Genomic DNA, 20,363 nt, shown 5'->3' with positions numbered 1-20,363 from the left:
TGGGTTAATTGGCGTCTCTCTCCTCCTCATAGGAGGGACCACCCTACTCAGTGAAGAGCCCTTCTGGGTGGGGACTGTGTTGACTGTGTTAGCATCTGTCCTCAGCTCCTAAGACTGAATACTGAGACTTACAGAAATAAGGTTGGGCCCTGTCTTGGGTCAAGTTCCCTAGAAGCAGAGCCTGAGCCTATGAATGGGGCAGTGGCTCAAGTGTCACCTGATGGTCACTTGTGTGCGTGATGTAGTAAGGGCCTGCTCTCAGGAGGAACTGGGAAGGGAAGGGCAGCAGAACAGAGCAAGTCCTCAGCCTGATCCCACAGGGAGCTCTGGAGCACGAATGGCACCAAAAGTTTGTCCCATCTGAGGCCAGAGGGCTGGAGAGTGATATCTCTGCCTCTGTCATTGGCCACTCCTGGCTGGGGGAATTGGGAGGGTTACCTCCCAGGCATCGCTGGCTCCTATCAGCCCAGGATAGTTTCCCGGAGAAGGTATAAGCTGTGAGTAGCCAACACCCAGAGGAGCTGGGAAAAGAGCGTTTAGGCGCGGCAGCACATTCTACAGGTCCCAAAGGCCTGGGACCAGAAAGAATTCTAAGGACTGAGAGAGGATGATGGGAGAGTCCCAGAGCTCTAGGCTGGAGGTAGGAGTGGGTAACAGTGGTCCCCTGGGAGTTCCTACCTGATGTGTAACTCTGCGAGGGTCTGGCACATGCTCACTGCGCTCAGGACACCATACACCCCATCCACAGACAGCCCGTTGTCGCTGAGGCTATGAAGAGGAGGGATAAAGTGGCAATCAGCCGGCAGCCGAAGTCCTCAGCCCTAGACCGCTCTGGTCCCCTCCTCCTGGCACAGTAGGCTTGCTGACTGCCACCCTCGGGATGTCCCGGGTCCTTAACCAGGGTGTCTCAAAGGATTCTGGCCCATGTGGATGAGCCAAGAGATGCCTGAGCCCCCTGCCCCACTCAGAGAATAAGGTTCTACAGCTTGAGCGGTAAGCACTGACTCACTGTTTTCACTTCTCTGGGCCTGTTTCCTGGTCTGTAAAATAACCACCATCTTAATCCCATTTTACAAGTGGAGACACTGAGGCCCAGAGACATTAAATTCTGTTAAAGCTACTAAGCGACAGAGCCAGGAATGAAATCCAAAGCCGAGGCCCCAAACCACTGTTTCGCAACCTCAACCTTTCACCCACTTTTAACCCACACTTGAGGCCAAGACCCGAACACATCCCAGTCAAACACCACCCTATGGCATACCGCATAATTCCACAGCATACCAACAGCCTGCTACTCGTTCTGTCCACCCCACCGCCCCAACAACCCACCCCTTTCCCTCAGCACCATACCCCCACTCAACACACCTCTCCCCACTCCAGTACCCCACCACCCATCCACCCGGTGCAATTCCCCACCCCACCCCACCCCACCCCAGGGCTGTCGTAAGGACAAAGTGAATGCGAGCCACTGATATACAAGGAACACGGTCTACACAGGCAAGGAGTTTTTAAGAACTGGAACAAAGACAGTGGCTCATGCCAGACAAAGGCAAGTCAAGGCCAAACCACTCCAGTTTTGCTGGTACTGGGGAGAGAGTAGGCGTGGCCAGTGCAGCAGACCTACGTCTGGTGACTGTGGGCACACGGACCCAGGTGGGAGGGACCAGCAGGGGCTCTCCGGGGCCCTCCCTGCTACCCCACGGTGAGGCGGGCAACTCACTCCAGATTCCTGGTGATGTCCAGCTGGGCTGCAGCCTCTGCCATCAGCCGACAGCCTTCATTGTCCAGCTGGTTCCCTGAGAGGCTGAGACAGAAGGGCCTGATGCTCTGTGCTGCTAAGGCGGGGTCCCCCCAGCCTCTGCATGCACGCCGTCCCTCCTTGACTTCAGCCAAAGCATCACTCTGGTAAGTGAGCCTTATTAATAATGGGTGCTGCAAGACTGTGCACTACATATGCAGCATCATCCCAGCTGCTTCTATGATTATTGGGTATTTAATCCTCATAACAACCCTGTGAAGCAGGCCCCATTATTATCCTCACCTTACTAAGCAGCAAACCAAGGTACAGAGTGGTTAAAACACCTCCTGAAAGGGGGACCTGGGATTTGAACCCAGGCAGCCTGATTCCAAGGCCTCGCCCTCAGCTCTTTCTTTACGCTTCAATCTGCAAAACTGCTTCTTGTGATAAACTCCTTAGTCACACGGGCATCAGATCTACTCTGGGGATCAGGGAAGTTTCCCTGATGTTTGAACGACTTGCTTGAAAAAACCAGGAGCTCAGTAGGTAAGGGGTGGGCGAGAGATGGGGAAAGGTGATCCCGGTACTGGGCACAACTCATTCAAAGGCCCTGTGGCGTAGCACACAGGAGGACCTGAAAGGGGGACAGTGTGTCAGGATCGATGATTTCAGTGGCAGGGCAGGGTCAGCAGGGGCTTCGGGGGTTGGAGGCAGCGTTCCGGATCACACAGGATTTTAGCATCCGGGCTTTATCCTGAGCAGTGGGAAGGAGTGAAGGGGGCAGGCAGCAGTGGAGTGCAGTTCACTCTCTACCCGGTGGAGGTGGCCAGTGTGGAAGCAGGGGACCCAGTGAGGAGGCCGATGGGGTCATCCAGGTGAGGAATGAGAGCGGTTCAGACTGGAGAGGTGGATGAGAAGAGGGTGGTTTTGAGAACTACGTGAGGGGTAGGTGGACTTGGCATGGACTGGTTATGGGGGGAGGGGAAGGGAGCTGAGAGGTGTTTGGTCTGTGTAGCCAGGTGGGTGATGGGGTCATACTGCAGGTGACAGCACTGGGGGAGGGGCAAGCTTGGTGACGGCCAGGTGGGTGGAAGCATGCAAGTTTGGTAAAAACACCTAATCCTGTCTTGGTTCTCCCAGTAGGACCAAGTCAAGGCTCAATCTTTGGTCACCAAGGCCCTCACCTGTCCATCTTTCCCTGGGGTGGGGCCACTCACCTCAAAACACATTATGGCATTCCATCACTCCACCCTCGTGCCTGTTTGATTTCCTGGAATGGTCTTGGCCGGGGTCCTCTCCGGATGACACGACAGGACCTCTACCAATCCCCAAGCCCTACTCTCAAGGAGCTGGACATGAATGGAATTTCTCCAGCCCCAAAGGAGAAGGTGGTCTCACTCTACTCTGGGTGAGGGCACCTGAGAGTTGTGGTCCAGAAGACAGGTGCGATGAGGCTTCTGTTCTGCAGGTCTTGATGACACTGGTTATGGGGATGAGGCCGGTGGGAGTCATTGTCTGAGCTTGAACCCTGGCCTGGACTCTTCCTAGCTGTGTGACCTTGTGCAAACTTATCTCTGTGTGGCTTAACTTCCTCTTCTATGAAATGTGTGTAGTAAACAGCACTTACGTCAAAGAGATGGGGAGATTAAATACGAGGATGTTTGTAAAAAAGCCTGGCCCAGGGCAAATGCTAAATAGTGGTAGCTGTTATGATATCTGCGTCCCCCAAATTCTTAATGAGGCAACACGCCCTTCCTCACACCATGCTCACACACACAGTAGAGGCCCTTCAGACCCTGCTCTGCCCGCCACCCTTCTCTGCCCCAGAACTTCCCATGATACTCACTCCACTTTGTCCAGGTGGGGGCCTTCCTGGAGCTGGGCTATGAGTTCCTGCACGTCATGGACCCTGAGCTGACACTGCTGAAGCCTGAGGTCAGGGTGGAGGCAGAGGGGCTCAGGGCAAGAAGCTACACCATGCCTCCTCTGGCTCCAAGGACCACTGACAGGTGTGGGAGCCAGGAGGCAGACAGACCTGGGGTCTCATCCTGGCCCTGCTTCTTGGTAGCTGGGAAATCTTGGACAAGGTACTTAACCTCAGTCTCCTCCTCTATAAAATGGGAAGAATAAAGTGTACTTTGCAGGGTTTTCAAACGAATTACAATGAAGTAATGGATATAAAATACTACAGTGCCCAGCAAGGGCTCATTAAATTATAATAATTATTGTTGTTATAACAGATGCTCCTTGTTCAAGCCAGGATGGGTTATTCATGTGCTTTCTCTGCTCCATGCTTTTATCCTTTATCCTCCTTGCCCCTGCTACACCTCTCCTGGGAAGGCACCTCCTTTCATATTATATCCCTCCCCTTAAGGCAATGGAGCCCACAGAGGTACCTGAGTGCCAGGCTTCTGCTCTGAGCCTCTTTCCTCTGGGTGGCATTTCCCTGTAGGTCTGATGCCCTGCAAAGAGCAAATCCAACACTGGCCTTGGCTTAAGAGTCTAAGACCTGATGAGCCAAACCTCTTATTTTAGGTTCTAGGGGCTGAAGACCCTGCAACATGACCCAAAGTGAATGAGTAACAAAGACAGTTGTTTGAAGGTGCTGAAGGTGTTATTCAGCAGAGCAAGGAGAGCAAAAGGTCGGAGGTCAAATAGGCTTTATTCAAATTCTGGCTCTGCCTTATATATAGCAGTGTGGCCTTGGGCAAGTCACTTCACCTATCTGAGCTTCCACTGTTCTTTTCCAAAACGGGACGACAATATCTAACACAGAGTGATTGAAGGATTAAATGAGATGATGCACGGTCAAGTGCCCCGCATAAGCACAAAATTGAAGCTTAGTAAAAAAAGCTGCTATTTCAATGTTGAAGCTTTCCATTTGTATATGTGCTACCTGTAGTTCAGAAGGTTGGGATCATGGACTGTGTGTGGGTCCAGGTTGTGGGGGCCAGGGCACACCCAGGCTCTCTCTCACTGGGCCAGGGGAGGGTTGGAGGCTGCCGAGAAGCTGGAACATTATTAGCTACGTTTTCACAGACCTCTAGATTGGCATTGTCCAAAAGAACTTTACACGATGATGAGGATGTTTTATATCTGCTGCCACCCACTGCGGGAGACACTAGCCTCCCATGGTCATTGAGTACCTGAAATGCGGCTAATGTGACTGATAAATAAGGGTTCACTTTACTTCATTTTAATTAATATACATCTGAATTGCCACATGTGGCTAGTGGCTATCATATTGGGCATCACAGCTATACAGTTGGAGGAGAAAAAGACATTGGTCCTACCGGATCATTGTATGGGCGAGGAAACTGAAGCTCAGAGAAAAGACTTGCCCAAGGACATAAAACATCATCTGTCTGTGTGTCTCAGCCAGGGAGGGGTATGAGGAAGCCTAGTTGTAATGTTCTTTCATGGAAAGGCAATTTCCCTTTCTTCACCCATGCAGGACTAGCCAAGCTGGAATCCACGCACAGCTGGAATAGCCAGCACCTGAGTGTCACCTGGATGTCAGTAGTATTTTAAGTACATTAAATGCGTTAATTCATTCAATCCTCAGAGTAACTCTGAGATGTAGGTATCATCGTCTTCTCTTTTTAAAATTTTTTAATTTATTAATTTATTATTTGTTTATTTATTTTGAGAGAGAGAGAGAGAGCGTGCACACAAAAGCATGGGGGAGGGACAGAGAGAGAGAGAGAGAGAGAGAGAGAGAGAGAGAGAGAATCTTAAGCAGGCTCCACACTCTGTGTGGAGCCCGACATCAGGCTTGATCCCATGACCCTGGGATCATGACCTGAGCAGAAATCAAGAGGCAGACACTCAAGTGACTGAACTACCCAGGCCCCTTTTTTTTAGATGGAAGAGTTTTCCAGAGTGTTCTCCACATACTAATGCCAACATAACAGTATATTCATGCCTTCCCTAAGGGCCTGCCTTGCTCTGAGACTTCTGGGGATGCTCCCTCATCACAGGGGCCAGATGTGGTCCAGATATGCTAGAGGAAGTTAAAGTTCTTTGCCAACTCTGAGAAGTAAGTCATTTCTCAGGGCAGCCATAGCAAGAAGCAGCCCCACATTCCAACTCTTCATGTGCTCTCTTGCCCATCTTTCCCTGCAACTGCTTGAGCCCAGACTGCTCTTAAGAATGAGCCCAAACTCACCCCCTTTCTACGTTCTTACCCTTGAAGTTCTGCAGCTGTCTCCGTGGGCGGGGAAAGAAGGAAGATGAGGTCCGCCTCCCTGCAAGAGTCAGACACCGAGCCATGAGACCAGTGAACTGGAAACCAGCACAATACCCCCTGCCTGTACACCCCTTGCTGTTCCAAACATCTAGAAAAAGTTGATTTTGTAATCAACAGAGAAACAACTGGCAAAAGTGCCCCAAATCAGAAATTAAAATTGTGACTATCCTATTGCTTGATGAATACTTAAAGAGTGTTTTTAAAAGTCAGGAGAGCAGGGGTGCCTGGGTGGCGCAGTCGGTTAAGCGTCCGACTTCAGCCAGGTCACGATCTAGCGGTCCGTGGGTTCGAGCCCCGCGTCGGACTCTGGGCTGATGGCTCAGAGCCTGGAGCCTGTTTCCGATTCTGTCTCCCTCTCTCTCTGCCCCTCGCCCGTTCATGCTCTGTCTCTCTCTGTCCCAAAAATAAATAAACGTTGAAAAAAAAATTAAAAAAAAAAAAGTCAGGAAAGCAATTTTTACAGAGATGACTTTTTTTTTTCCAGAGAAGACTTTTAAATTTTTTTTTCCAACGTTTATTTATTTTTGGGACAGAGAGACAGAGCATGAACGGGGGAGGGGCAGAGAGAGAGGGAGACAGAATCGGAAACAGGCTCCAGGCTCTGAGCCATCAGCCCAGAGCCCGACGCGGGGCTCGAACCCACGGACCGCGAGATTGTGACCTGGCTGAAGTCGGACGCTCAACCGACTGCGCCACCCAGGCGCCCCCAGAGAAGACTTTTAAAAATTAGGAATGCAAAGAGTTTTTATGGGAGTTACAGTATTTTAGGTTTGCATGGCACTTAACCTACTCCATAATCCAAACAGGTATCCCTAGTTCAGCACCATGGACAGCAACATGTGGCTAATTATCCCCTGGGCTAGGCCTATGCTTCCTAGATCTGATGATCCATTCCTTCAACTATCTGTCCATCCATTCATCTATCCGTCCATTATTCTACTCATTCAACCATCCGTCCATCCGTCCTTCCGTCCGTCCGTCCATCCATCCATCCATCCATCCATCCATCCATCCATCCTTCTATCCATCCACTATATACTGAGTACCAGGTGCCATATCTGAACTAGGCTCTGGAGATACCGATATGAATAAAACAAATTCAGGTGCCCACACATGTAGGTCTTGCAGACTAGGTGCTCCTTTTCCCACCCACTACCTTCCCCTCCCCTTTTCTCAAGACCCTGAGGCCCAGATTCCATTCCTGCTCACCTGACCTGCAGCATCCTGACAGCAGGGCTTGTGATTGCTACCTTTGTCAAGCAGAGTAAGGTTGACATGGAGACACTGTTGCGGCTCAGGCTGCAAGATTGTGGCAAGGGTGTCAGGAGTGAACCCTATATCCCATGGGCTCCTGAAGAGACTTTCTTTGCTCTCCAGGGAGGAGGGTGACTCAGGCAAAGGGGTGGAAAGATTGCTTACTCAAGCTTCTGGAGCTGCGGCAAACAAAGAAGCACCTCCACAATGTTCAGCAACACCCCGTCCTTGAGCTGGTTGTCCTGAAAACTGCAGGGAGACCAAGGCCCAGCCCCTCAGCCATGGAGTTGGGGGATTTGGGAGCCCCAGTTGACAGGTGATATGGCTGCCCTTGTGCAGGAGACACAAGTCATAGGCCCACAAGGTGTTGGCGGCCTGCTCCACAGTATCCAGTAAGCCCAGCTAAGTGGAAAGGCCCTCTGCCAGCCTCACTTCTGTCCCTATTCAGCCCCAAAGGGGAGCTCCTGCCTAGGCCCAAGAGATCCAGATAACGGGGCTGTGAAGGCCTCATGAAGCGGAATGAGGACACCCAGCACCCTGCTCTCAGGGCTATGTCTGGGATGTGCCTGAGGCTGGAGTTTATTAGGGCCTCTCGGCTCCTAGGTGATGAGCAGAGTCTAGACTGGATAAAGGAGATGCTGCCTCCATCCCCAGCTCTGGCCCTGACCCCTAGTCTGAGCACATTCTTTCCAGGCTCACATTCTCCATCTGTCAAATGGAGTCCACAACCCAGCCTTGCCTGAGTTCCTAGCTGGAGGGGCAGAAGTGTGAGGGTACCTTTGTGCATGATTGCTCTGGTCAGTGCAAAGGTTTGGAAATGTGAATTGTTAACGCTGTTTTTCCTGATTATTGAGAGTGACCTTAATCTTTTTTCCTATCACCTAGTGATCCCACATAAAGGCACTCAGCTGTGGGGAATAGGAGCTGAGGTCCTACACTCCACTCAACAACCAGTACAACCTAGTGCCAGGCTGCATCTCTCTGGATGAATGGATGCCTTTTCTAAGTCTCATAAAGGTGCCATATAAGCTAGTGATGGTTCTACCAATGAACTGCTGAGAAGGTTCCCTGGCTCCACCCCTCTCAGGCTACTCATCACAAACACAGGGCAGGAGTATATTTGTGCTCATGTGCTTAGTTAGTGTGTAATTGCATCTAAGTGTGTATGTGGATCTAAGTGTGCATGCATGTGTGCACACCTATGAATGTGCAGGTCAGGAGAGCAGGAGAGTGCAAGTGTGAATACATAGGTGCACGAGTGTGAAGGTATGTGTGTGTTTCATGCACTTACTTGTATCCACAGTGCCCAACACCTGCCTACACGCTGCTATCCCTTCTCTCAGGGTCACGGAAAGAGGGCTCAAAATTCAAGCTCCTTAAAGATGGAGCAAAATATTAGATGAGGGAAGCAGTGCTCTAGGGTCTTTGGGAGCCTTGTGTTTGGATCCAGCCCCACACAGTTCTTGGATCTATGCCTCCCCTTTCCGGGTCCCATTGAAAAACAACTGGCCAGATCCTGATGGAATATGCAGGATTCATCACAGGCTCCACGGGGTGCACAGGGACCTGGGAAGTGACTTGTCCCCATAGCCAGCAAGTCTTCCTGGAGATCACTCACCTGACCTCTTCCAGCTGTGGACAGAGGGGCAAAGCCTGCACCAGGCGGCCGATGCCTTGGGCAGTGATCTTACTTCCCGCTAACCTACAGGATAAGCAAAGAGGGTGGGAAGGAACAGAGATGGGAAAGGGGGTAGGCCAGGAATCTGCCCTGTGCAGGGTTGAAGGGAGAGGGGAGAGTTCCAGGCATCTCTGGCTGAGGATTCCTCTTGGACCCAAGCCCTGGCTCACCCCAGCTTCTTCAGGCTCCCCATTGTCGGCAGGCTCCTGGAGAGGGCTTCTGCAAAGGCGTCCCCACACTTCCTGCTCTTAAAGCTGCCACAGGAAGAGGCAAGATGGCAGAGAATCAGCGTGGAACAGGGCTTAGAGGCCACCACCCACCCCTTCCTCTGACGGATGGAACTGAATACAGTTATGCTAATAGTGGTAGCAGTAGTTGCTGTTCGTAGTAGTAACAAATACATATTATGGCAGACACTGCTAACTGTCCATTGAAACCCATTCTCCATTGATAGAGCTCTAATTGGGAACGTGGTTTCCCAGTCAGAGATGGCATTTCCAGCCTCCCTTGCAGCTCAGGGTGGCTATATGACTATGTTGTCACCACTGGAATGTGAGTGGAAAGAATGTGCTCTGTGTCCACGTGTGTGGGCTTTAATACGCTGGGTGTATCGAGTATATGCTCCCCTTCCCTTCCCCTAAGCCAGAACACGGATATACCCATGACCCAGATTTGACCATGCAGATTCAGACGCCCAAGGAGATGATGGAGAGACAGTGGGAGGGATCTGGGTCCCTGCAGGACCACACAGAGCTGAGCCATCTCACCGACCTGGACCACTGACCTCTGGGTCTCCCGTGACAGCGAAACAAAATTCAACATTATTTAACCCACTGTATTCGGGGGGAAGGGTTCTCTGTTATGAGCCTCACCTTTTCTCCAGCTACTACTACACATACTGAGCCTCCACCATGAGCCAGGCACTGGCTAAGGAGGGTCTTCCCCGTATTCTCTTACCCCCTCTCCCAACCACCCCACGCAGTTGGTATTACCACGAATTCATTTTAGGGAGGAAGAAACTCAGGCCGAGAGGTTAAGTAGCCTGCCAGAAGTCAAACCACCTCTGGACGCGGAGGCTCCAGCTCACGGCTGAGAGGGAGGGGGAGACTAAAAGCCTAGCAACCGCAGCAAAAGGAGGGCCAACTGGACCCTAAGGTCTTGGCGAGGCATGGAGCTTCCCCACCGGCTCTCAGGCTAAGCGGTAGTTCAGACTATCTGTTCTGATGTTTGAGATTCGTACCCAGCCTCCCTCAGCAAGAACAGCTCACCTGAGATTCTCTACCTGCTTACAGCCTGCCAGGGCCTCAGGGCAGTGGGGCTCCAGGGGGCAGCCTTCAAAATCCAGCTGGATGGGGGCATTCCTGTGCCCCAGGATGTTGTTCAGGGAAGCCAGGTCAGCATAGGTCAGTGGGAAATTGTGGAAGGACAGGTGACAGGGGAGGCTTTGGGCCATGAGGCTGGCCAGCTCAGGCTCCTGGGTCTCACCCACGCAGTGACAGAGTGCCACAACCTTCGGTCCCGTGAGCTTGCGGGTGGCCAACTTCCTCAAGGCCTGCATCACCTCAGCCTGCCTGGCACCCACCCACACCTCGTCCCTCTGTGCCACGTGGCTGAGGAAGGGACAGCAGGCGCGGGACGCCAGCCCAGCCAGGAAGGTGGGGAGGTGGTCTAAGAGGCCCAGTCTAGCTTTGGTCCGCAGCACCCAGCGAGAACTGAGGGTGACATAGTGGGCAAGTGCATTTTTGTCCACCTCGGGGCTGGCCATCAGGTGCAAGGCGGCAAAAAACTCCTGCAGGCTGAGGTGGGTGAAGGCATAGCCTGTCTCCTGGTGCCCAGGGCCTGTGCAGATGCAGAAGGAGGTCAACAAGCCGAGGGCAGCCCCAAAGGCCATCATGGGGGGAGGGATGTCTCCTACAGAGAAGATAACCTTCCCGGTCTCCAGACCCCTCAGGGCCACCTCGCTGAGGCCCAGCAGGGACTCAGGAAGCAGGTGCCCACGGGGGCCGAGGGTAGATACCATCTGCACATAGTTCTGAGTCACGGTGGGCAGAAGGGCCGCAGATTGGCCTGGAGAGCTGCTTGGGAGCAGATGGTAGAGGCAGAGGCAGGTGACTTGGCATACTGCGGGCACCGCGCACATGCTCTGGAGATGTCTGTTTTCCCTCAGCTCTGCCAGGGCTGCCTCCTGCCACGGCTGGTTACTGAAGAAGCGACCCACGTACTCCTCCACCCGCGGCCTGTCAAAGCCCCACATGTGGACCATGGCCGCCTCTGTGGGCAGACAGTCGGGCAGCTTCCCTGGACGGGAGGTGGCCAATACCCAGCAGCCAGGCAGGAGGGTCCCTTTGCAGAGTCCGGAGAAGAGGGCAAGGGCTGGACTTGGGGCCTCAGGACCTGCAGTGTCCTTGCTGGAATGGGGGTGGAGGGCCTGGTCCAGTCCGTCAAAGATCAGCAGGACTCCCTTAGCATTCTCCTCCAGGTACTGGAAGACCAAGTCGGGGCCTGCCTCGGGGCTCAGGTACAGATCAAAAAGAAGCTGGGGCAGCGTCAGGAACTCTGTGATCAGGTTGAGCTGGCGGAATTCAAAAAGGAACAGGGCCTGGAAGCGGTCCAGCTGGCCGTCAGCCCACTTCTGGCAGAGCCGGTGGGCCAGTGTGGTCTTGCCCATGCCCGCCTTCCCCAGGAGCACCGTCACCCTCGGACCCTTGTCGGCCTTGGTGTTGAAGAGGTCCAGGATGCTCGCCTCAGTGCCATCTTCTGCCTCGGGGTCCCCCAGGATGGCCCCCTCCTGAGTGTTGAAGGGTGCTGTGGCCCGGCTCCACTGCAGGATTGGCGGGATATACGCCTGGTGGAAGGCAAGGGGTTGCCCTGGCCGGCGCGTCCTGCTGCCATAGCGCTGCTGGGCAGAACTCCTCAGCAGCTGCAGGTACCTCTTGGCCAGCTCTGCAAGGGGGCAGGGAGAGGCATGAAGGCTGGAGCCCCCCACCCCCAGATCCCCTCACCCCAGTACCGGCAGTTGGGAGCCTGTGGCCTCAGCTGTGTATATATAGGTGTGGGAGGGCTGGCAAGAGCGCACGGGGGCTGTTGTACCAACCAAATCCCTAGAAGGAACTGGTTCTACAGAAGCACAGGTTCTGAAGAATGGTCTTTGGGCCATTTAAACAGGGAGTCCGACCGGGGAAGCATGGATCGTGGTTCTGTTTGTTCTGCAACAGTATACATGTGAAGCTTTCAATGAGATGGGGAGGAAAAGTGGAGCACTCCCTTTGCAGCATCTTCTTGGAACAGACTGTGTATCTCAGTAGCCCGTTCCTCTCCCTAATATTTCGGGGCTGCAATGCCCAGGGGTGAGCGCTAGTAACCTGTAGGCCCAAGCGCTGACCAGTCGGAATTGGAGCTGGGCCCTTACTGTGCGAGGTACTAACTTTTTAATTGCTGGATCACTGGGAGATCTTGGGTGGCCCAGGGGAAGGACTGGAGCCACTGTCAGGGGATACTGGGGACAACTGGTTGAGAACAAGGACCCTTCTGGACAACTGGTGGAGAAAAGAGAGCAGTTCTGTCTTTTCCACTCCCTCTGGCCTAGCTGGTCCTCGGCCGTCCCCAGGCTTTGCGGTGGTGCTGGGGTCTCCCTGGTATCCCGCCTATCTCTAAACTGGCCACTGAGGGTCCAGGTCTGAGGTCATGCTGGTCACCTCCCTGAGGCTCCCTCAATCCTGAGGAAATGGTGTCCCCGTAAGAGCCCAGATGATGAAGCTGCAATCTACTGGGAGTGCTTCAAGCTCCTTCAGCTGCACCATCTCTGGAGAAGGCCCTGTGGCCTCCTGTGGGGGAGGTCCTCCTTGCCAGACCCAGCCTCTCCTCCGCCCACCCAAGACCTCCAGTCCATATCTACCGGAAGCTTGGAAAACAAGAGTCACCGGGCCCTTGGAGGCTTGTCAACAGGGCACAGAGTCCAGGATCTGTGCCCTAGCCCCAAGGTAATCCAATCCTTACGTCTGGGTCTCTCCTCACCTTCGTACCCACCTAGCTGCTGCTTCCTACACTGCTTCGGGCGGGGTGAGGACCCACAGCTCTGATGAGGCCGCTTGAGGCCTGGAAAGAATGAAAGAAGGGTAAGGGACGACGTTTGGGAGCCTGGGCTGAGGGGGCACAAGCACCTTTGGGGAGCTCCAGTCCACAAATACGTAGCAGGCAGACAAGTGTCTCCACACCCAGGGACTGAGCGACGGGCAAAGGCTGCATCAACACCAGCTTCTGTTTGCAGAAGTGGGTCTCAGGCCTGTGTTAGAGGCCCGGAGGCTCTGGGCTGGGGATCTCCCAGGCTGCAGGGAGCTGGGCCCACAGCCAGCAGCCTTGGGAACGCGTGGCCCCAAGCACTGCATGGCTTGGGAAAGACCCAGGTCTGTCGAGGCCACTGCTGGTTAGAAAAGTGGAGTTTCCAATGGGCCAGGCCTGTGCCCTCTCTCTTGTGCCCGTGTGTTTTATCGCCCTCATTTCACATCTTCCACATTTGGTTTAATGCTTCCCTTAATGGTTTCACGAATTCTTGTCGGTTATGGATTGTCAACAGTCACTTTAATGCCTTTCTAAAGAGGTTGGGAAAGGAAGAAAGGGAGAAGGAAAACAAGAAGGAAAGGGAGCGAGAACGGAGGGGAGGAAGAAGGGAAAGAGGACTTAGGGAAGAATTTGAAGAAGTAATGTGGGATATTCCTACAGCCAGGCATTAGTGACCAATCAGAGCAGCCCTGACAGGTCCCTTGCGTTGCCAGGTGTTAACTTAAAATTTTTTTATTATTTACTTATTTCAAAAGATTTTCTTTATTTGTTTGTTTATATTTGAGAGAGAGAGAGAGAGAGAGAGAGAGAGAGAGAGAGAGCGTGCTCATGCATGCACAAGAGTGCAGGAGAGGGACAGAGAGAGAGGGAAAAAAATCTTAATCAGGCTCCACGCTCAGTGTGCAGGGGCTGAATCCCAGGACCGTGAGATCATGACCTGAGCCAAAATCAAGAGTGGGACACTCAAAAAAAATTAAAAAACAAAAAAAAGAAGAGTTGGACCCTCAATGACTGAGCCACCCAGGCACTCCCTGGTTGACTTTTTATAGGTGCTGGCTTACAGGAGACTCAGGGATCCCAAAGAGGAACTGGAACCTGTTTGAGAGTATTTTAATATTCCAATAAGTCCTCTATTTAAAAAAAATGTTTATATATTTATTTTGAGAAAAACAGAGTGTGTGCCCGTAAGTGGGGGACGGGCAGAGAGATGGAGAGACAGAATCCCAAGCAGGTTCCACGCCGTCAGTGCAGAGCCCGATGCGGGGCCTGATCCCATGACTGTGAGATCATGACCTGAGCTGAAATCAAGAGTCAGGCACATAATCGACTGAGCCACCCAGGCTCCCCAAGTTCTCTATTAATAAGGGACTCACTGGCTAAATATCAATCAGGCTTGGTCATAGCCATGTGATAGTTATGCCAGTTCAATGATTTAAGCCAGAAGGGACAGGGACCAGGACAAATAGCTTTGATCTGCTGGGGAGCTGGGATTATGGAGTGGCTGTTCTGTTAAAGCCTGTTGATGTTAATGCCAAGCACAGCTATAAGTACAAAGCCCAGAAATAAAAGGCATCTAAATTGGAAAGGAAGAAGTAAAATCTGTTTATGGATGAGAAGATCTTATATGTAGAAAGCCTTAAAAACTCCACAAAAAAGTTTTTTAGAATAAATGAATTCAGCAAAGTAGCCGGATACAAAGTCATCACACAAAAATGAGTTGCACTTCTACACATAATGAACCACCTAAAAAGGAAATTACAAAAGCATCAAAAGAATAAAATGGTTAAGAATTAACCACCAACAGGTGGAAAACCTGTACGATGAAAAGTAGAAAACATTGTTGAAAGAAATTAAAGAAGGCATAAATAAATGGAAATATATCCCAGGCTCATTGGAAGACTATTATTAAGATGGCAATCTTACCCCAAATGATCTATAGATTCAGTGAAATTCCCATCAAATCCCAATAACCTTTTCTGCAGAAATAGGAAAACCTATCCTAAAATTCATATGGAATCTCAAGGGACCCCCAAATAGCCAAAACACTCCTGAAAAAAGAAGAACCTTGTTGGAGGACTCACATTTCCTGATTTCAAAACTTACAAGCAAGCTACGCAATCAAAACAGTGTGGCACTGGCATAAAAACAGACACGACAGTCCAGAAATAAACCTTCACTTATATGGTCACATAATTTTTGACAAGGGTGCCACGTCCATTTAATGGGGAAAGGACAATCTTTCCAACAAACGGTGCTGGGGAAACTTGACATCCACATGAAAAACAATGAAGTTGGACCCTTACCTAACATCATATACAAAAATTAACTCAAAGCGGATCAAGGACTGAGATATAAGATCTCAAGCAATACAAGTCTTAGAAGAAAACATAAAACAAAAGCTTCACGACATTGGATTTGGCAATGATTTCTCAGATATGGCACCGAGGCACAGGTAACACAAGAAAAAAACAGACAAACCAGGCTTCATGAAAGTGAAAAACATTTTGTGCATCAAAAGACACTATCCGCAGAGTAAAAAGAGAACTTACAGAATGACAGGTATCTGTGAAACCTGTATCTGAAAAGGGATTAACATTCAGAATATATAGAGACCCCCTAAACTCAACAACAACAAAACAAACAAGGCAATTAAAACCACGGAACAAAGAACTTGAAGAGGCTGATCTACAAAGACGACACACAAATGGCCGACATCACCAATCGTTAGGGAAATGGAAAGCAAAACTACCGTGAGATGGGTACCACCTCACACCCATCACAATAGCTACTATAAAAAAACAAACAAACCAGGAAACCACAAGGGTCAGCAAGGATGTGGAGAAATTGGAACCCCTGTGTACTGTCGGTGGGCATGCAAAATGGTGTTGCCAATGTGGAAACAGTGTGGAAGTTCCTGAAAGTATTCAAAATAGAGTTACCATATGACCCTGGATTCTGAATATATATTCAGAAAGAACCGAAAGCAGGATTTTGAAGAAATATTTATTTACCCATGTTCACAACAGCATTATTCACAATGGCCCAACTGTGGAAGCAAGCCTAGTGTTTATCAGTGGTTGGATGGGTAAGTCAAGTGTGGTACACACATACAATGGAATGTTATTCAGCCTTACAAAGGAAGGAAATTCTGCCACAACACGTAGGAGGAACCTTGAGAACATTATGCTAAGTGAAATGAGCCAGTCACAAAATGATTCCATTTACAAGAGGTACTTAGAGTAGTGAAAATCATAAAGACAGAGAGTAAAAGGGCCCAGGGGCTGGAGAAGAGGGGAATGGGGAGTTAGTGTTTAATGGGGATAGAGTATCAGTTTTCCAAGACAGAAAGAGTTCTGGAGATGGGTGGTGGAGACGGTCCCACAGTAATGAGAGTGTACTTAATACCACTGAACTGTGTGCTTAAAAATGGTTAAGATAGAAGTTTTATGTTATGTGCATTTTACCACAGTTTAAAAAAAATGAACATAAAGAAAGGTTTGGAGAATAGAGTGAATAAATCCTGAGGTGGTCACCATTTAACTGCTGACCCCCCACCCCTATCAGTCAGAGGTTCCAGGGTGTGGACAGTAGTCCGTGGGTCAGCGTCATGCCCAAGGTATCTAAATGAGGAGGAGGCCTGAGTCTGTGGGTTTGGAATATGAGGCCCTGAGGCTTAGGGACAGGGAAGTGAGAACACACTTCCCCTAGTGAAACGAGACATGATTCTGGCAGGTGCCCAGGAGCTGTCAACTTCAGACTCTCTCGGGAGGCTCCAGCTTAGATCCCCTGGGAACAGGTTATATCAGAACAGGCCAAAGCCTTAACAGGTGCAGAGGGGGAGGAGGCGGGACTAGGAGCCACGGGCAGGGGCGGGGGTACAGGCGAATGTGTTAGAGGGTGGAGGAGGCTGGTTTAAGGGAAGCAGCTGGCTGGCCACCACCATCCTCCTCCGGGTTTGAGGTGGGGACTTAGCATGCTTACCACCCCTTCCTGCTCCACAACGCCAGCTCTCACCGTGGTGGAGCTGAGATTCAGGTTGGCTTTCTTCACCAGTTTCCAGCTGGCTGGCGAACCCTGAAAGAGAAGGGGAGAGTGCCACATGGTCTGGGGATGCAGCGGGATGCCCTAGGACCAGCTCTCAGGGCTCATCCCTCAGGGCAGGTCCCCAGCAGGGGGAGCAATAAAGTGGACGCTCCACAACCTGTGGGGGACACAACTGGTGAAGGCAGTTGCCGGCAGAAATGTGTACGTATGTGCAGGTCTGTGCACGGATAGGTATGTGCTTATGCTTGCGTGTATGCATGTTTGTGCACAGGTGTGTGTGATCATATACCTGCATGCGCACTGTGAACCCCCCTGCATATCCTACGCTCTGTCGTGTGCTAAGTTCTTCTATGAGTTCTCACTTCCTCCCCAGGAACATTGTTGGCCCTCAATGTTTTGTTTCCGCACGACGCTGTGTAAGTAGAAAGTGCCAAGAAACACCCACAGAACTGAACAGCGTTCAATGCACCTGTCCACCCGTAGAGGTCAAAGGGCTCTCCCCACAACTGCTCCTGACCGTGCTGAAGAAAGAAACGTCTTGAGCATTATGGGCTATTTGGAATTTCTTGCTTGGAAGTAGGTACTGGTCCTTTCTCTCCTTGCATCCAGCCTTTCTAGGCAACTGGGGTGAAGCAGGGTGGAAGAAGGGATCTTCCAGGTCCCCAGCTGATATGGTGAAAATAGGGAATTTACTCTGGAAAGTGCTCAGAAACACAGAATTTTGTTCCTGGCTTGACCATGTCATCTTTGTGTAACTTGGGTGGGTCCCAGCCTTCCCCTGGCCTCCCTGGCTCTCATGGCAGGGGGCTGGCTGGCTGCTTTGTGCCTCTTATGTCTGCCCTTACCGTCTCCATGGCCCCAAGTGCTCAGCAGCGGCACCTCCAGGTCCAGTGGCACATCAAGTTCCATGCACACACAGTGGATGAACGCCTGCCAAGTGGCCTGACCTTGAGTGTGCAGTCTGTTGAGCTGTAGCATGACACCCTGCGTGGCATCCTCGGCCTTGTTCCTGGAGCTCAGGTCCATCTTGGGGAGGAAGAACTTCACCTTGGCATTTAGCCATTGTGGGTCTTTGCTGAGCAGCCTCACGAGCAAGCTCCACAGGTTCTTGGTGCCCAGCTGGAGGCTAACGGGGTCCATGAGGAGCTGGCCCTGCAGGGATAGGGTAGGCAGGTGAACTGTGGAGCAGGTAAGTTGGGGGAGAGGTGAGCTGGGGGCAGGTGAGTTGGAGGACAGGTGAGCGGGGGTGGGGAGGCAGGTGAGTTGGAGGATAGGTGAGTGGGGGGGCAGGTGAGTTGGAGGACAGGTGAGCGGGGGTGGGAGGGCAGGTGAGTTGGAGGACAGGTGAGGGGGGGGACAGGTGAGTTGGAGGACAGGTGAGCAGGGGTGGGGGGACAGGTGAGTTGGAGGACAGGTGAACTGGGAGACAGGTGAATAGGAGGGCAATTCAGCCAGAAGGAAGCCAAAGAGGGTAGTCAAGAACCACCTCCCATATCTGGGGGCAGTAAATAGGCAGACAAGTGGCTTCTTCATGGAGCCTCAATGCCTGCGCCCAGGGATTGGTCCCAGAGAGCTGTTTGCTTCTTTTCCTTATCCCCCAATTATCTGTGCCTGTGTCCTGGCTCTGCAATGGTCCAGTTTATCTCCTGCAGATGGTTCCTGAGGATGCTTTATTTTTTCTTGTTTCCATGGGCCTGTTTGTGCTGCTCTCTGTCTGAGCTAAGCTCATGGCAGAGACAACTAGTTGTCCTCCAAAATCTGTTCTCCCCTTCTTCCTCAGGACCAGAACCCCTGAATATTTCCTGATCATCTGGAATAGACTTTATTTCCCAGCCTCCCTTGCATTTAGAATTAGCCATCTTACTAAGTTTTGGCCAATGGGATATAGATGGAAGTGTTGTACATCTTTCTCTGTTTCTTCCTATTGCTTCGAATGTCAGCATGATGGCTGAACTTTGGGCAGCCATATTGGATCATGAGGTAGAAGCCAGTGCAGAGAAGGTGTAAGGTAAGCCTTTCCACCTGTCCTGAATTTCTCTTACATGACAAGGAAATACATGTCTATTTAAAGCACTATTTTTTAGGGCTTTTTGCTGCTCAGTGAAATTGAATCCAATCTAACACAAACCATCGCTTTCTAAGCAACTTCTCCTTTTCTAAACTGGCACTCTCAACCTGCTGGTAGGAATACCAATATAAGGCCAGGGGCACTTACATAGCAAAGCTTAAAAAATATGCAGTCCCTTTGATTCGGCAAATCTGTTCCTAGCACTCTAACCTTAGGATATCATTATAGGTGTACATAAAAGTTTTAATTGCAACGCTGTTCGCCTCAAGACTTTTTATATACATAAAATTGGAAACAACATTAGTTGTTAACTAATTAGTTAACTAATTGGTGGTCCATGATACAGTGGAAAATGCTGTAACATTTCCAGATAAACTTTCTGGCATTATTTCCTTAATAACAGTAGCAAACACTTAGAAAGCACATACTATGTTCTAAGTGCTTTATGTGTCTCATATAATCCCCACATCTATGGAGACCCCACTTCTGAGAAGAGTGGGAGGCTCACCCAGGAGCAGCCTTAGCAACTCCCAGAGGCTGGGGCACAGGACTATGTGTCCTGAGGTTCAGACGGCAGCTGTTCCCTGGAGTCCCACCCACCAGAGGCCTCTGGGCACATGTCCCCAGTCTCCTTTGGTCATACCTTGGCAACTGGACTGATGGCAATAGATCCTCTCTCAGACACAGAGCTTCAGAATTCATGAAACATGCTCACATCCATGGGGCAGGCAGGGATCACCATCCCCACTGAACAGATGGGAAGACTGAGGCCAAGGAGGGGAAAGGATGTAGCCAAAGTCATACTGAAAGTCCATGGCAGAGCCAGGCTCAGCATTGAGATTTATCGCCTGTCAGATCGGTACATTTCTGAGGCCTTGGAGCCCTAGATGGCACCAGACAAGTCCCCGGACTTTGTGTGATCTTGGTAAGAGGATGTGGTTATGGCCCAGGGTGCAGCTTCTTTTCCGGGCTACAGTGTTCAAAGTCCATGATGTCCATAAAGAAATCAGCCAGGACAACAAGGCGTCAGGCGGAAGTGAGGTGCGCCTGGACGGTATCATTTCTGTGGAAGTCCTTTCATCTTCAAATGTGTCCTCCTGCCAGTCTGACACAACGCCTTTATCTCTAGCATTAGTGCTCGATCCCCTCGGGGTACAGCATCACGCTCTTTAAGGGTAACCATCCCTAGGAGAAAGAGCACAATGGATTATGGTTGGTCATTGAGATTTCTATGAAAATAGCCTTGGAGACAGAGGATTATAGTAGAAAGATC

General features: G+C 51.0%; 1 protein-coding gene across 7 annotated transcripts in view; it reads right to left on the bottom strand.

Moving 5' to 3' along the window:
- The window catches only part of NLRC5 (NLR family CARD domain containing 5), an 87,689-nt gene that overhangs the window by 40,428 nt on the left and 26,898 nt on the right, over positions 1–20,363 (bottom strand). For 3 of the 7 annotated variants that reach the window (XM_043599258.1, XM_043599260.1, XM_043599259.1), the window contains exons 3-16: positions 19,734–20,275; positions 17,868–18,174; positions 16,993–17,052; positions 12,946–13,014; positions 10,188–11,862; positions 9,090–9,173; positions 8,860–8,943; positions 7,407–7,490; positions 7,197–7,286; positions 5,926–5,985; positions 4,135–4,200; positions 3,585–3,668; positions 1,721–1,804; positions 679–768 (exon numbers count right to left, since the gene is read on the bottom strand). In XM_043599258.1, coding sequence (XP_043455193.1) covers positions 679–768; positions 1,721–1,804; positions 3,585–3,668; positions 4,135–4,200; positions 5,926–5,985; positions 7,197–7,286; positions 7,407–7,490; positions 8,860–8,943; positions 9,090–9,173; positions 10,188–11,862; positions 12,946–13,014; positions 16,993–17,052; positions 17,868–18,162 — 2,825 coding nt within the window. In that variant the 5' untranslated portion in view covers positions 18,163–18,174; positions 19,734–20,275. Of the gene's footprint in view, positions 1–678; positions 769–1,720; positions 1,805–3,584; positions 3,669–4,134; positions 4,201–5,925; positions 5,986–7,196; positions 7,287–7,406; positions 7,491–8,859; positions 8,944–9,089; positions 9,174–10,187; positions 11,863–12,933; positions 13,015–16,959; positions 17,053–17,867; positions 18,175–19,733; positions 20,276–20,363 lie in introns of all 7 variants that reach the window. The other 4 variants (XM_043599253.1, XM_043599254.1, XM_043599256.1 and 1 more) reach the window with 3 other exon arrangements.

Source organism: Prionailurus bengalensis, chromosome E2, assembly GCF_016509475.1.
Source record: "Prionailurus bengalensis isolate Pbe53 chromosome E2, Fcat_Pben_1.1_paternal_pri, whole genome shotgun sequence".
Taxonomy (NCBI): domain Eukaryota; kingdom Metazoa; phylum Chordata; class Mammalia; order Carnivora; family Felidae; genus Prionailurus; species Prionailurus bengalensis.
The sequence above is the reverse complement of the archived record's forward strand: the minus strand, read 5'-3'. Positions and strand labels throughout refer to the sequence as shown.